The sequence below is a fragment of the Coregonus clupeaformis genome, chromosome 20 (genome assembly GCF_020615455.1).
Source record: "Coregonus clupeaformis isolate EN_2021a chromosome 20, ASM2061545v1, whole genome shotgun sequence".
In the NCBI taxonomy this organism is placed as follows: domain Eukaryota; kingdom Metazoa; phylum Chordata; class Actinopteri; order Salmoniformes; family Salmonidae; genus Coregonus; species Coregonus clupeaformis.
In genome coordinates, this window is record NC_059211.1 from 42,613,025 (window position 1) to 42,628,795 (window position 15,771).

Here is a 15,771-nt window from a genome sequence, read left to right on the forward strand (position 1 = left end):
GGTTGTCCCACTGGCTATCATAAGGTGAATGCACTAATTTGTAAGTCGCTCTGGATAAGAGCGTCTGCTAAATGACGAAAATGTAAATGTAAATGTAATGTCATGTTCTTTTATAGACTCTGCATACTCATTCACTTACAGGAACTCTGTTACCGCACACACCTCAACATCCTCAATCACCACCAATTCTAGAGCACCACTAAAACATTAATTATTGTACAGTTATTTATACTGTTGTGTGAAACGCATGGAGATTTCAGATTTTACAGTATGTTGCATATTTTGTATATGCAACAACATTTGATATTTACTCAGCCTGTTTGACAGCTAAATTGCAGGGGTGCTCAGAGATAAAGCTGATTGATTCATTCTGGCTGCAGACATGACATTCTACTACTGCTCCTCTTTCCTGGAAGATCTGGTTTGAGATAGATTAGTTAAGATTCTAGGAATGACAGCACATAGGGAGACGCAGGGTTGCCTCTGGTACTAAATTTGATGTTCCATCGTTCTGCTGCTTCATTAATGTAATTTGTTCATGTTTCTGCTCTGCAGCCACGTGAGCTCAAGTAAAAAATGTAATAAATGCCCAGTACATTTAATGATTAAATTAAAATGTAAATGCAATGTGTCATAATGGACACTTCATGGGTAAACACAAGCTAACAGCGCATTAACGTAGACTCACCCACTATGACAAAATATGTCTTGTATCTGTCTCTTTGAATTTCCAGATTTCAGCTTTTCCTGCTGGGAAGGCTGGGGATCAAATTCAGTATATTTGAGAAAACTGTAGTTATTTCTGCTGTGCACACATTGGGCTGTCTGAGGGAAGAACTGCATGGTTGGTTGCAGTATTATGCCGTAATGCACATTTAAACCTATGTATGCTTATGAATTAGGTGTGGACATGAAGCTAGCCTCATCCCAGTTCAACCCTAGCTTCAAACCTAACCCTAGCTTCATGTCCACACCACGGCTCAACCCTTACCCTAACCGTAACCATAACCCTAACCCTAGTCTAGATCTTATGGTTAGGGTAACTGTCCAATCAGCACCATCTATTGCAATGAAGAACCACACATCCAATCTGTTGGATGACAGGTCCATTGTATGTTGCGAGGCCATTTCAATAGTGTAATTTTGTATTCAAGGTCTACAATATAACATTGTGGCCCGCGTCATGTAACCAATCATTGTCAAGAGGGTTTGTTAGCGACAGTTACGTAATGGACAACTGAATAATCATTTAGGATGTAACCAGTTCTCAAGGATGTGTCCTCCAGTAGAAGAATCATTACATTTACATTTTAGTCATTTAGCAGACGCTCTTATCCAGAGCGACTTACAGTTAGTGATTGCATACATAATTTTTTTAATTTTTCATACTGCCCCCCGTGGGAATCAAACCCACAACCCTGGCGTTGCAAACGCCATGCTCTACCAACTGAGCTTCATCCCTGCCGGCCATTCCCTCCCCTACCCTGGACGACGCTGGGCCAATTGTGCGCTGCCCCATGGGTCTCCCGGTCGCGGCCGTCTACAACAGAGCCTGGATTCGAACCAGGATCTCTAGTGGCACAGCTAGCACTGCGATGCAGTGCCTTAGACCACAATCATACCACGCTGCTTTCTCTCCCTTATTACTTAAACTAACTCTCTGGTTCCTATTGCTGGTAATTACTTGAAAAATTGATTGTGAAGTTAAAAGACTAATAAAAGAGTAATTGATTAGCCTGCATTTTCATATGAAGTGATTAAAGTTAGCACATCAATTCACATTAAATGAATTTGTGCCCCAGAAACTATAGCAACAAGATAATTACGACTATGAATAGTCATTAGAATGGGGTAATTGACAATGGGTGTAGTTGCAGAAATGCAATTACAGTGAAGTGTAACCTCTCTTGCACGTCCGCTGGGGATTCCATGTGAAATGTAACGTGCCATGCTGTCCTTTAATGGGATTAATTTGATTAAGTACCTTGTTTAATTGAAGTGGGTGGGCAGAGGTGAGGGGGCAGCATGTTCCTAGGAGGAGTCATGCTATAATATACAGTTATAAAGATAATGTATTTCGTTTTGTATGTTCCAAAGGCTTTTAGTTCAGGAGAATATTCAAGCACCAACCTAATATTGGAACAATGGGTAAAATCTAACGTATCCTGTGTCTTTGTGCTGTTGTTGAAGAAACAGAAACATTCCAGTCCTATATGAGACAGGAAATATGGCAAATTTGAAATCCTGCCTCTGTTTGTGATACATTAAAACATCCATTCCTCATACAGCAAGATTACATCTGTGGGTCCCTACACTCTCATTCCATCCCTCTTAAAATCCCATGTCAAATGTGTTATATGAAACTTCAAATAATGTGGTTTTCTTATTGCACTTGGCCATTGTTTATTACCCTATGTTGGACATTGAAGCGTAAAGTCATTTCAGGACCTCTATCGCTCACACACACTTTATGCTGAGGGGGTCAGCATCAACAATACTTCACGGAGGGGTTTATTGAAACATAAAAGGAAAAAATTGTATTCTAACTTCTCAACTTAAATGTTTTTTCAAGGGTATGTTAACAGACTTGTATTTTCAACTGCACGCTGTTCATTTGTTCTCCACAGTTTAGATTATCTCACGCAGACTGACGATCTTCCAGGGGAATCCATGGACTGGCTTGATTGATTTGTCTTTATTGAGTGCATTTAATACAATAATTATTCTCAGAAAGTTACAACTACAAACTCTGACATACTCAGCACAATAAACACATTTGTAACTGTACAATGACACCCCCACACAAATGAAAAGATCCCTCCTGGTTGTGTCAAGTCTTATTTACAGTAGGTTGGATGAGTGTGTCTGTTCTCATGCTGCTATGTTGTGTCTTTCCAGTCTCAGTCCAGAGACATGGCTGGAGAAAAGAGCCACTGGTGAGATGTCTTTGAAAGTAGAAAGGGGCCGTTTCACAATTGTGTACTCGGAACATTATGGGAAAAGCTGTGTCTTGATCCAAGCAATCTACTTTTTTTGACGAGCTGAAAATATCACATTCCTCAAAATGTAGATAAATACTGATTTTGAAAACAGACCCCAAAAAAATCTGAGAAAAACCTTGTCACAACACGCCAAAAACAGCAATATCCTTGGAAACAAGATAGTTTAAGTGGCAGGAGTATAGGACAGCAAGGGAGTGAAAGCTTGAGTTAGGGTTTGGGCTAGCAAGTTTCTTTTCTGCTGGTGGATTACTTAAAGTGGCACAATTACAAGGGGAGGTGAAGTCAATGTGACATTTAAACAGTCTAGAAAGTCAGCAATACCACCATAAAGAATGTCCACTTAAATAAGGAATGAGTCCACTTATAGGAATCTCCAAGTTTGCCTCAATGAGTCTGGGAGTGTCTGCATTTGCTGTTGGACCTTGACTTTTAACGAGACTGTCTGAATTACAGAAAGGCACTTTAAATGCAGAACACAGATAAGAGACCTCACAATGTCAGACTACTTTCACATTCTGTGCAAGTTCTCCAACTTCTCCCAGCTTTCATCTTCTCTTGGTAAGAGAGCAAAATAACAACAATTTTTCCAATTCCACCAGTCTATTATCCGAGTCAGTGGAGTGAAGCTGAACACTAATGTCCAACAGCTACCAAATTGCTATTATAAAAAGGAAAACTTTAATAAGGACAGCAACTTTTTACGTGTCCCAACAGATGTCTAATTTAGAAAGACCTAAAAGTCCATATTGACACTTTCTTCTTAATATGCCATTTAGCAGATGCTTTTATCCAAAGCGACATACAGTCATGTGTGCATACATTATTACGCATGTGTGGTCCCGGGGATCGAACCCACTACCCTGGCGTTACAAGCGCCATGCTCTACCAATTGAGCTACAGAGGATCACCTGCACTCAAGTCTCTGCTTGAGTGCAGGTGATACAGTACTCTCTGTATTATGATATACATTAGGTACTGTTGAGACATATTTGGCCAAAGTGTTTTTGTAACACTTAACCTGATGGGCCCTGACATACAGTACAGTCTGCTCTGGTCAATAATAACTCTTTGCTGCCACCAATAACTGTAACTGTGAGGGGTTACCATGACACTGCTGAAGATAGCTACTACTGGGATCGTAGATAGAGAGACAAAATGATTTGTAATGGAGATGGCAGTTACTCTGTACATACTGTAGCTTCACATGCTGTCTAAGGCCTGCTGAACAAATATGCACACAAATGAACAGTAGACACTTTTTCAAAGGTATTATGTTAGAAGGCTCCCACTTGTTACCCTGTAATCCGTCATATTTGAGCTGGGTAATGAATTTGATGCTTCAGTTCTAGCATCTGGGTCCCCAGGAGAACACAGCCATCCACTTCAAGCTATTAACCTGCACTGTTTCAACAGCCCCCATCATCACCACACACCATTATGAGCTGATCGCAAATAGATCATGTCTATCATTAGTAGATATCAACTTAATTAAAAAAGGAGAGGAAGCACAAGGCAATGAAATGTCAGAATCTGATAGGAGAATGACCTGTCTGCAATGGTCAGTATTCCCCCGACGTTTTGAACCTCATTCCTGCCGCTTAATTGCTTGGCGTGGGAGGAAGTCACCTGTGTTAATTAAAAGGTAGATTTACAAAGTCCATCCCTGTTACTTATCTGCCCACTCTCTCTGTCATAATAACAACCTTCACTGACTTACAACATGCTTTTGACACATTCTTTAACGTGCCTCGAGTGGCCCAGAGTCAACACAGCATGGTCAACACAACACGTCAAGCTGGGAAAGACGTTCTGTTGTCATGTTTGAAAAGCAACCGGAAATGGTAGGTAATGTTCTAGGGTAGTAGTGTGGTGAAAGCACAAAGCACTTGAGACTGTCAATACAACTTTAAGATTTCATATAACCTTCACTGTCCCTGTAACATTATGTATTTACCCTGGGTATTCGATGCACAACACTAGACACTTACTGACTCTAGCAGGTGTATGGGTTCAATGTCAATATGGTCTCTGAAAGTCTAAAACATTACAAAGAGATATCTTATATGTATATATAAACAGTGTATCCTTTATACAGAATCAGTCATGTCGGTCTTTACCCCATGGATCTGCCTCCTATTGAGAAGAACTTCCAAGTGCCTCCATAGAAAATAACCCTTCATGACTACAACAATCCTAAACTATTCAGGTGAAACTAGTTGTGTTGTTGCAAAAAATGCAAGCAGAAAAATAATATCCATATAGTATTTACAAATAATCTTCAATATGAAGATTCATTTAAATAAGAAGTCAATCTACTTGTTTTGATTTTAATATCTTTTTTGTATATTTTTATTTTATTTGGGTGACTGTTTGATGCTGTTCTTTGGCTAAGTCATCCCATTGATCCTCATAAAGTAGCACAGGTTTCTTTATCTTTTATCTTTAGCACTTCAAGACCATCTGTCACGGCAAGCAAACAAACTCCCTTGCATTTCCGCTTGCTCTCTTCTTCAGCAAAAAAGAAGCCAACTTGATAGACTGCCGTAATTGAACCAGTGAAGTTGTTTTGAGGCAGAATCTTCCCTTCTATCCCTTTGTACCTTCAGTAGACTAGAGGGCAGGTGTCTTTCCCTCTGGTCTTGAGAAAGTGTGTGTTGGGGGTGTGAATGTTGTTGTTATGAATGTGCCACACAGTCATTCTTTAGATCAAGGTTAGTGTCTCCACCCTGGTGTATTTTTTGGGTCATCGGGATTTCTACTATGGGTTCCCTGGTGGTGGTGTTGGCGCCCCCTGTAGTCAGGCCATGGAGGTGGGCGACTGGGCCATCTGGTCCCTCATAGACTGGACACTGCTCAGGATCTTTTTCTGATGGCCGGCCAGGGTCACTCCTATCCTCAACAGGTCTCTGACAAACAGGAGGAACAGTGTCAACAACAAGGCTGAGAGATGGAGGTGTTCACAGTACAGTACCTGATGTCTGTGTGTTTGCTCTTGGATGGAATTATTGGGCTATGGATATTGTCATTGTACGTGTACTAATACATAGACAAACAATCACACCATGCACAAAGACAATGGTACAATATTTTGTCTGCTTGAGGCAGAGCAGAGAGATAAACATATAGGGATGGTTTCCAGCGCAGTAAACAATGTGCCAGATTCACTCCCTGCTAGAGATAAGCACAATATATTTTTACTGTTCCCATTCATATGGTAATACACTGTTCTACTTACAATGGTAAGCCCAGAATGGACACAATTGGTTGAGGACTGCTGGGAATTGTTGCTGACTTGTACAGTAGCATTCAAATGGACAACAACAACCTAAAGGCCATCTATTTGATGTCTGAACAACCAGCAGGTTTACATTTATTGTCATGAGTCTTGTCATGGGAGGCAGAACTGAGCGATTTCTCCTTAGATGAGCCAGCTGCAAAGTCAAAATTGACTATATTGTAAAAATTCATGAAAACAAAAATTTGCTTTTTGGTCTTAATTTAAGATTAGGGTTAGCAGTGTGGTTAGGGTTAGGGTTCAAATCAGATGTTATGACTTTGTGGCTGTGCCAGCTAGTGACCACTCTGCAGAGCTGCCTCCAGAACAAGATTCATGACGAAAAATACTAACCTGTCTATAACTAAAGGAAAGCCAATCATTTGTCCTACTTAAAATACTTTTTTTGTCGTGCCACTATCAAATCAAAGTGATTAGTAAGACGGAGAGACCTTGGCGATGTAGACCTATCCAGAGCTCTGAATGCCTGGTGGATTTGAAGCATGACAGTCCTGAGCTCCTATGGACATTTACTGAAGGGATTATTCCTGTGTCTAAGCCGGAAGCATGATTCCCATTATTCTGAGACAGCTTTTTGAAGGTGGATGTGTGACTGCAATGGCCTGTGTGGCTGGTTGACTGTCTCAGTGAACCTGATTGAAAATTAATTCCAGCCTGCCCCATTACACTACATCTAGAATAGTGCAAATCTAATTATAGGGGGATAATACTTCTGAGACCTTCTGTAATCTGTGACAAATGTGTGTGTTGCGTGCGCCCGTTTGCGTGTGTGCATGCGTGCGTGTGCAGGCAGGTGTGTGTATTCCATGACTGGAATTTCTCAAAAAAGTAATATTGGGAACCATCTGCCTGTGGTCCTCTGTAGCTCAGCTGGTAGAGCACAGTGCTTGTAACGCCAAGGTAGTGGGTTCGATCCCCGGGACCACCCATACAAAAAAAATTATGCACGCATGACTGTAAGTTGCTTTGGATAAAAGCGTCTGCTAATTATATTATATCAAGGGCTGATCAAATATTCTATTGCTACAGTGGATAGTGATAGGAGGGTTTTACTGTTTGGTGTCTCCTGAGACTCCTGAGAAGATGGGAAAATTAGGTGGGATATGATGACGTCAGGACTTACTCAGAGGTGATCTGAGCCACCAGTGGTAAGGAGGTGAAGCCGGAGCCCAGAAAGGTGTCTCTATACTGGCCCATCTTGATGGCACCTAGCCAGTCCTCCACAGAGGTGAAGGTGGTGAAGTCTGGAATGGAGCGGCCCAGCAGGGGCTGAGAAGGCCTGTGGAGAAAAAGAGAGGAGAGGAGAGGAGAGGGATGAAACAGTGAAAGGATGTGGTACAGGAGGGGGAAAACATGGGATAAGTGTTTCAGTAATATGGTTTATGACTGTGTGTGTTCTGTTGAGAGTTAAACCAGTTTTTACAGACGTACACTGCAGTGATGGTGGCCACAGCTTTGAGGCTGGTAGGGTTGCGGATCATCTTGTCCAGCGTATTGACGATGTCAGTGAATTTGGGCCGGGCGTTTCTGTCTTTCTGCCAGCAGTCCAGCATCAGCTGGTGTAGTGCTGTGGGGCAGTCCATGGGAGGGGGCAGCCGGTAGTCCTGCTCTATGGCATTGATCACCTGTACCAGGAGGAGAGGAGAAAGAGATGGCACATTTAAAGACAGGAAATGAAGGAAACAGAGAGGGACATAGTAGACCACACTGGGAGACTGATGATCAAAATGACCCCCTGAGAACATAGACTACAGGGACGGACAAAGGTGTTGGTTTGAACACATTGTTTGGCAGCAAAACATTAAATATGAAACACAAATCCAATATGGAAAATGTCCATGGTGGTTCTAAACAATGGAAGAGTTCATAATCAATTGACAAAGGTTTTTGATGTGCTGTATGTTTCCAGACACCTGCAACTGAACTGCTTCCAGATTGGAGGTTTTAGAACACCATAACAGAGCAGTGGATGCCAGCTCTAATAGGATTTCATTGGCACACTTCCAATGATACCATCATATCCAATTTAAGCTTCCCTACAGCTTGTCACTGCTTGTATAAGACCTAGCTTTGTGTTTGTGTAAACACTAGCTGTAAGGAGGGGAAAGATGCACCAAATACAATGTGCAAAGTTTCGTTCAACTTCACCGAAATCTGCACTCTTAGTGACCCTGGTATCTTCACTCTACATCCAAATCTGTCAAACAAAGTTTACAGTAACATCCCATTTGATTAATCTATTTTCTCTATCCATACGATCCTCAGGAGATTTTCCCTGGTCTCTGTGTTGCAGCTGAACTTCAGGCAGAACAATGGATACCACAGCTGATAATTGCTTTAAAAAACAGGACGGTCTGAAGGGATTTTGATATATCTCCGTTCCCTGATTTCTCTTTTATCAGAGAGAGGGTGGTCTCTCCAGACAGCCGTCAATCCCCGCACCACAAAAGAAGAGACAGCTTTACCATAGAAACCGGCAGGAGCCAGCTTCCTTGTGGGGGCTGGGGCCTGATTCCTTGTAAAATAGAAAAAAAGGAGAGAGTGGGAATTTAATTAACTATATACCGAGAGCTGGTCTGTGTTAAGAAATCTTCCCCCGCCCCCTGGCTATTCAACCTTGATTGCAGGAGAGTGGCAGGCGAGAGAGTTGCTGTCTGGGAATTCACTGTGGGAGATCTCGTTAGTGTCTGAGGCAGGACTGTTGCAAATGGGAAGCTGTGCTTTCAACAATAATCTTCTTTACCTATAATCCTCCAGTATCTCTAGATGGGTTACTCCAAGGACTTACAGAGAGATGCACTGGTGGAGACTGCAGTGCCACTACACTGGGTCTGAATAAAAACTGCACACAACTGCAGAGTCTGGCAGACAGACAGATCCACAACAATTCTGCAGTGTAAAATTTGTGATGGAGATTTGAGGAGACCAGTGTTAGTTTGACATAAAACGAGTATGAATATGAATTAGCGGACACCCATAATGACATCCTTAAATGAAATAATGAGCCCAGTATCATGGTATTCTCCGTTTTTTATTACAGTCACATACAGTGCACTCAGAAAGTATTCACACCCCTTTACTTTTTCCACATTTTGTTGTGTTACAGCCTGAATTTAAAATGGAATAAATTGAAATGTTGTGTCACTGGCCTACACACAATACCCCATAATGTCAAAGTGGAATTATGTTTTTATACATTTTTACAAATTAATAAAAAATTAAAAGCTGAAATGTCTTGAGTCAATAAGTATTCAACTACTTTGTTATGGCATGCCTAAATAAGTTCAGGAGTACAAATGTGCTTAACAAGTCACATAGTAAGTTGCATGGACTCACTCTGTGTGCAATAACAGTGTTTAACATGATTTTTGAACGACTACCTCATCTATGTACCCCACACATACAATTATATGTAAGGTCCCTCGGTCGAGCAGTGAATTTCAATCACAGATTCGACCACAAAGACCAGGGAGGTTTTCCATTGCCTCGCATAGAATATGGGTAAAAAAAAATGCAGATATTGAAGTTACTAATTACACTTTGGATGGTGTATCAATACACCCAGTCACTACAAAGATACAGGTGTCCTTCCTAACTCTGTTTCTGGAGAGGAAGGAAACTGCTCAGGGATTTCACCTTGAGGGCAATGGTGAATTTAAAATAGTTACAGAGTTGAATGGCTGTGATACAGTGGCTTGCGAAAGTATTCACCCCCCTTGGCATTTTTTCCTATTTTGTTGCCTTACAACCTGGAATTGAAATTGATTTTTGGGGTGTTTGTATAATTTGATTTACACAACATGCCTACCACTTTTTGTGAAACAAACAAGAAATAAGACAAAAAAACAGAAGACTTGAGCGTGCATAACTATTCACCCCCCAAAGTCAATACTTTGTAGAGACACCTTTTGCAGCAATTACAGATGCAAGTCTCTTGGGGTATGTCTCTATAAGCTTGGCACATCTAGCCACTGGGATTTTTGCCCATTCTTCAAGGCAAAACTGCTCCAGCTCCTTTAAGTTGGATGGGTTCCGCTGGTGTACAGCAATCTTTAAGTCATACCACAGATTCTCAATTGGATTGAGGTCTGGGCTTTGACTAGGCCATCCCAAGACATTTAAATGTTTCCCCTTAAACCACTCGAGTGTTGCTTTAGCAGTATGCTTAGGGTCATTGTCCTGCTGGAAGGTGAACCTCCATCCCAGTCTCACATCTTTGGAAGACTGAAACAGGTTTCCCTCAAGAATTTCCCTGTATTTAGCGCCATCCATCATTCCTTCAATTCTGACCAGTTTCCCAGTCCCTGCCGATGAAAAACATGGTGTGGGACGGTGTTCTCGGGTGATGAGAGGTGTTGGGTTTGCGCCAGACATAGTGTTTTCCTTGATGGCCAAAAAGCTCAATTTTAGTCTCATCTGACCAGAGTACCTTCTTCCATATGTTTGGGGAGTCTCCTACATGGCTTTTGGCGAACACCAAACGTGTTTGCTTATTTTTTTCTTTAAGCAATGGTTTTTTTCTGGCCACCCTTCCGTTAAGCCCAGCTCTGTGGAGTGAACGGCTTAAAGTGGTCCTATGGACAGACACTCCAATATCCGCTGTGGAGCTTTGCAGCTCCTTCAGGGTTATCTTTGGTGTCTTTGTTGCCTCTCTGATTAATGCCCTCCTTGCCTGGTCCGTGAGTTTTGATGGGCGGCCCTCTCTTGGCAGGTTTGTTGTGGTGCCATATACTTTCCATTTTTTAATAATGGATTTAAAATGGTGCTCCGTGGGATGTTACAAGATTTAGATTTTATTTATAACCCAACCCTGATCTGTACTTCTCCACAACCTTGTCCCTGACCTGTTTGGAGAGCTCCTTGGTCTTCATGGTGCCACTTGCTTGGTGGTGCCCCTTGCTTAGTGGTGTTGCAGACTCTGGGGCCTTTCAGAACAGGTGTATTTATACTGAGATCATGTGACACTTAGATTGCACACAGGTGGACTTTATTTAACTAATTATGTGACTTTTGAAGGTAAGTGGTTGCACCAGATCTTATTTAGGGGCTTCATAGCAAATGGGGTGAATACATATGCACGCACCACTTTTCCGTTAGTAATTTTCAGAATTTTTTTAAACAAGTAATTTGGTTCATTTCACTTCACCAATTTGGACTATTTTGTGTATGTCCATTACATGAAATCCAAATAAAAATCCATTTAAATTACAGGTTGTAATGCAAAAAAATAGGAAAAACGCCAAGGGGGTTGAATACTTTTGCAAGGCACTGTAGGAGAAAACTGAGGATGGCTCAACAGCATTGCAGTTACTTCACAATACTAACGTAAATGACAGAGTGAAAAGAAGGAAGCCTGTACAGAATAACAATATTCCAAAACATGCATCCTGTTTGCAATAAGGCACTAAAGTAAAACTGCAAAAAATGTGGCAAAGAAATGAACTTTATGTCCTGAGAGTTATAACAAAGCGTTGTTTGGGGCAAATCCAAAAACACATCACTGAGCACTACTCTTCATATTTTCAAGCATGGTGGTGGCTGCATCATGTTATGGGTATGCTTGGCATCGGCAAGGACTTGTTGTTTTTTTGGGATCAAAATAAACGGCATAGAGCTAAGCACAGGCAAAATCCTAGAGGAAAACCTGGTTCAGCCTGCTTTGAAACAGGCACTGGGAGACAAATTCACCTTTCAGCAGGACAATAACCTAAAACACAAGGCAAAATATACACTGGAGTTGCTTACCAAGATGACATTGAATGTTCCTGAGTGGCATAGTTACAGTTTTGACTTAAATTGGCTTGAAATTCTATGGCAAGACTTGAAAATGGCTGTCAAGCAATGATCAACAACCAACTTGACAGCGCTTGAAGAATCCAGGTGTGCAAAGCTCTTAGAGACTTACCCAGATAGACTAGCAGCTGTAATTGCTGCACATGTATTGACTCAGGGGTGTGAATACTTATGTAAATGAGATATTTCTGTATGTCATTTTCAATACATTTGCAAAAGTGTAAAAAAAAAAACATGTTTTCACTTTGTCATTATGTGGTATTGTGTGCAGATGGGTGAGAAAAAACATATATTTATTCAATTTTGAATTCAGGCTGTAACACAACAAAATGTGGAATAAGGCAAGGGGTATGTATACTTTCTGAAGGCACTGTATCTGTTAATACTGAAAGGACAGGAAGTTGTATAATACTCACGTCTTGGTTGCTCATGTCCCAGTACGGCCGCTCGCCGAATGACATCACCTCCCACATGACGATGCCATAGCTCCACACGTCGCTGGCTGAGGTGAACTTCCTGTAGGCAATGGCCTCAGGGGCTGTCCACCTCACCGGGATCTTCCCTCCCTGGGGGGAGAGAGAGAGAAATAGAGAGAGAGAAAAAGAGAGAGAGTGAGACAGAGACAAGGAAGAAAGAGCGACTTTTTTTAGACCGTAATCTTGTGTCTCTTTACACTGGCTGGTTTGACATGACATTTGACAGTTTCCTGCTTTTTAAGGCCAAGGCCAAACTGTCATAGCCAAAGACGAATTAGAACCATCTCTGTGAGCTTCCTCTTGCAAATACACTTCATTATCAAGAACAGAGCTTTGCTGAAATCACCCCACCAATCTAAGTATTTATTCAAAACCTACAATCTCCATATCAAAAACATATGCAGCGGACTTAAAACCAAACTATTTATATGTCATTATAAACATTCCTTTGAAAAACATATTTTTTAAATCACATGCTGACTATAGAAATCTATTGATGTATTTGGGAAAAAAGATTAGTGGTATATGTGTAATGAGTGAGTGTACCAACAACACTGGCTCACCATGCAATTATTTTCATTAACATTGATGAACGATGCAAATTTCATATTCCCCACCATGCATACAGCACACCCTGGGGTGATTTCTCTTACAACTCCTGGAAGAGTGTACTCTTAACAGCACCAATAGGCCAGGACGTGTACGCTTTTGGATAAGCCTGATTTCAAAGGAACTGCAGGCTTACACAGCCCTCCTCCGGATCTAGCTACATGCTCTACAGGGAACATATTTATGAGTGTGTGCTGTTAGCGAAGCACATTGGGCTGATGGTGGATCCCATCTATTGGAGATGGTTGAATTAAAGACCTCTGTAAGCTCTGTCTGGAGCGCTGGACTGAAAATCATGAAGCGCAAGCCCTGTTCTGATTGTTCTGGCTAGAGTCTTGGGTTTGAAAAGCCTGTGCTGTAAATTCACAGGACTGAGAGAAAACCCCTGATGAGTGTTGAGCAGAGAAACCTCCATAAATAATATTCACATGCCGTCAACAGCTAAATGGACCTGATGCTTACAAGTCAGTTGTTGACTCAAGAATAACATATGTATTACTAAGGATCCATTTTACAAGGAATATTTTTGATGTTGAAGGGTATTCAGTGTGACAACATGAGAGAGTAACCATTGTTCAGAAGCATGCGTTGAATCAGACTCTCAGTTCTTGTGCATTTAATTTACAGCGCTTTGAGCCACTTTCCCTCTGTGTGTTCTTTGGCTCCTGGAGGCGAGCTCAGATGTCTCTTCCACAACAGAAGAAAGGAATGCTACAGCATCAAAAATACTACAAATCCCAGCATTTCCTGCTGAACTTATAATGCTTCAATGGTTGGCTCGTTTGAGGCTGCATTGCAGATCCCCTATAATTAACGTTGTGGGGGAGGCAGCCAAACCGCAGGTTTTTAATAAAGCAAATTGTTGAAATGCAGAGGCAAACAATAGGATTGGCGCACACTGTATGTTTATAATGAATAGAGTCGACTTTCTCTCTCTACCCAATAAAAACTGTGAGAAGAGAGAATTCCCTCAGGGAAACAATGAAATTATGAAACTTAAAAGTGTTGACAGTATTACAGCAAGGTCTATAGTCAACAAAGCTTCAGAGCTCCAGACACTGTGTGATGTCTAGTGTAGGGAGTGGAGAAAGGCATAATGAATGGAATCATTTTACAGTACAACTACTGATGCTATAATTAAAATCTGCTGGGTTTTGGTACTGCGTGTTCATTATGTTGGTTACTCCATGACTGTTCCTTAAATTAATGACAAGAATTACACGTAATAAGTTATTGAAGTATTTGAGATAGGTGTCTTCTTTTTGAGGGGTATACTAACCTACATACAACACATACAGAAACAACCACTCTCCTATATCTCTCCCTAGCACAAACACAGGCAAACCTCTCTCCTGTATCTCTCCCTAGCACAAACACAGGCAAACCTCTCTCCTGTATCTCTCCCTAGCACAAACACAGGCAAACCTCTCTCCTGTATCTCTCCCTAGCACAAACACAGGCAAACCTCCCTCCTGTATCTCTCCCTAGCACAAACACAGGCAAACCTCTCTCCTGTATCTCTCCCTAGCACAAACACAGGCAAACCTATCTCCCTGTTTCCTTTCCTCTCCCTCCAGCTCTCCCTTCCTCACACACACACACACACACACACACACACACACACACACACACACACACACACACACACACACACACACACACTCTTCATGTAGTATACATTTACACACATATAACGTAAGCTCATAAATCTGCCACAGTAAATCATAAATAGTAATGTGAAGCCTAACCAGATTACTTTGTTTTTCCAATCTTCAAGGATAAATTAGACTATTAATATGGCAGAGGGGTGATGAAAAATGCATTTCATGCCAGCCGGCATAATTTGGTTTATGATCCCATTGGGTGAAGAGAATGGCACTTATTCTGTTAAAAAAAAAAAAACTCCAGGGGTATCGAGGGCTGGCTTTTCCCATCTCACAATCTTGTTTTTATAGTACAGTTAAACCCAAATCAATATGGCCCTACTCCAGATATGTATCATTTGGACATTTCTGCAAAACAGGCTTTTTCCCTCAGTCTCCAGTGACTGTCATCCCTTTTTAAAGCCAAGTGGGTTCACACTGTCCAAACCATGAGGATATTTATCTACATGGCATGAAGCAGGGAAACCCTGCATCAATGGCAATTTAGAGAGCAGTACAAATTATATTGATATTTTCTTGAAGAACAGTTTGTGGAGACAGACTGGGTAGATACGGATGGATACAGTACAAACAGGAACTAAGCACTGACCTAATTATCACGTATACCTCCCTAACATAAAGCATTCCCATGGGTCCTGCATAACTCATGCTCTAACTTATTTAAATATTGACAAACGTACTACTTTATATTTGTGTCAATATTGAGACGTTGAAGTCACATACTGTACCAGGGACCAGGAGCTTGGCGTAGATAGAGTTAATTTAACTTCTCATCTTTGAACTACTGACACCATGAAGGGCTGGACATAAATTATTAGATGAGAAAATGTAAATGGTGAGCCACTCACTGTGCAGTTCTGGTGCTCTTTTGATAGCTTGTTCTGTACAGCTTTCGGCCTCTACATTCTTTTGTCTCAACTCTCTCACTCCCC

The 15,771-nt window shown here is 41.4% G+C and overlaps 1 protein-coding gene across 1 annotated transcript in view; it reads right to left on the minus strand.

Moving 5' to 3' along the window:
* Positions 1-3,833: 3,833 nt before the first annotated feature.
* Positions 3,834-15,771, minus strand: part of LOC121533433 (ephrin type-B receptor 1) — a 204,028-nt gene continuing 192,090 nt past the window's right edge. The window contains exons 13-16 of the mRNA XM_041839371.2: positions 12,507-12,656; positions 7,729-7,922; positions 7,421-7,576; positions 3,834-5,908 (exon numbers count right to left, since the gene is read on the minus strand). Of these exons, the coding sequence (XP_041695305.1) occupies positions 5,800-5,908; positions 7,421-7,576; positions 7,729-7,922; positions 12,507-12,656 (609 nt within the window). The 3' untranslated portion in view covers positions 3,834-5,799. The remainder of the gene's footprint in view (positions 5,909-7,420; positions 7,577-7,728; positions 7,923-12,506; positions 12,657-15,771) is intronic.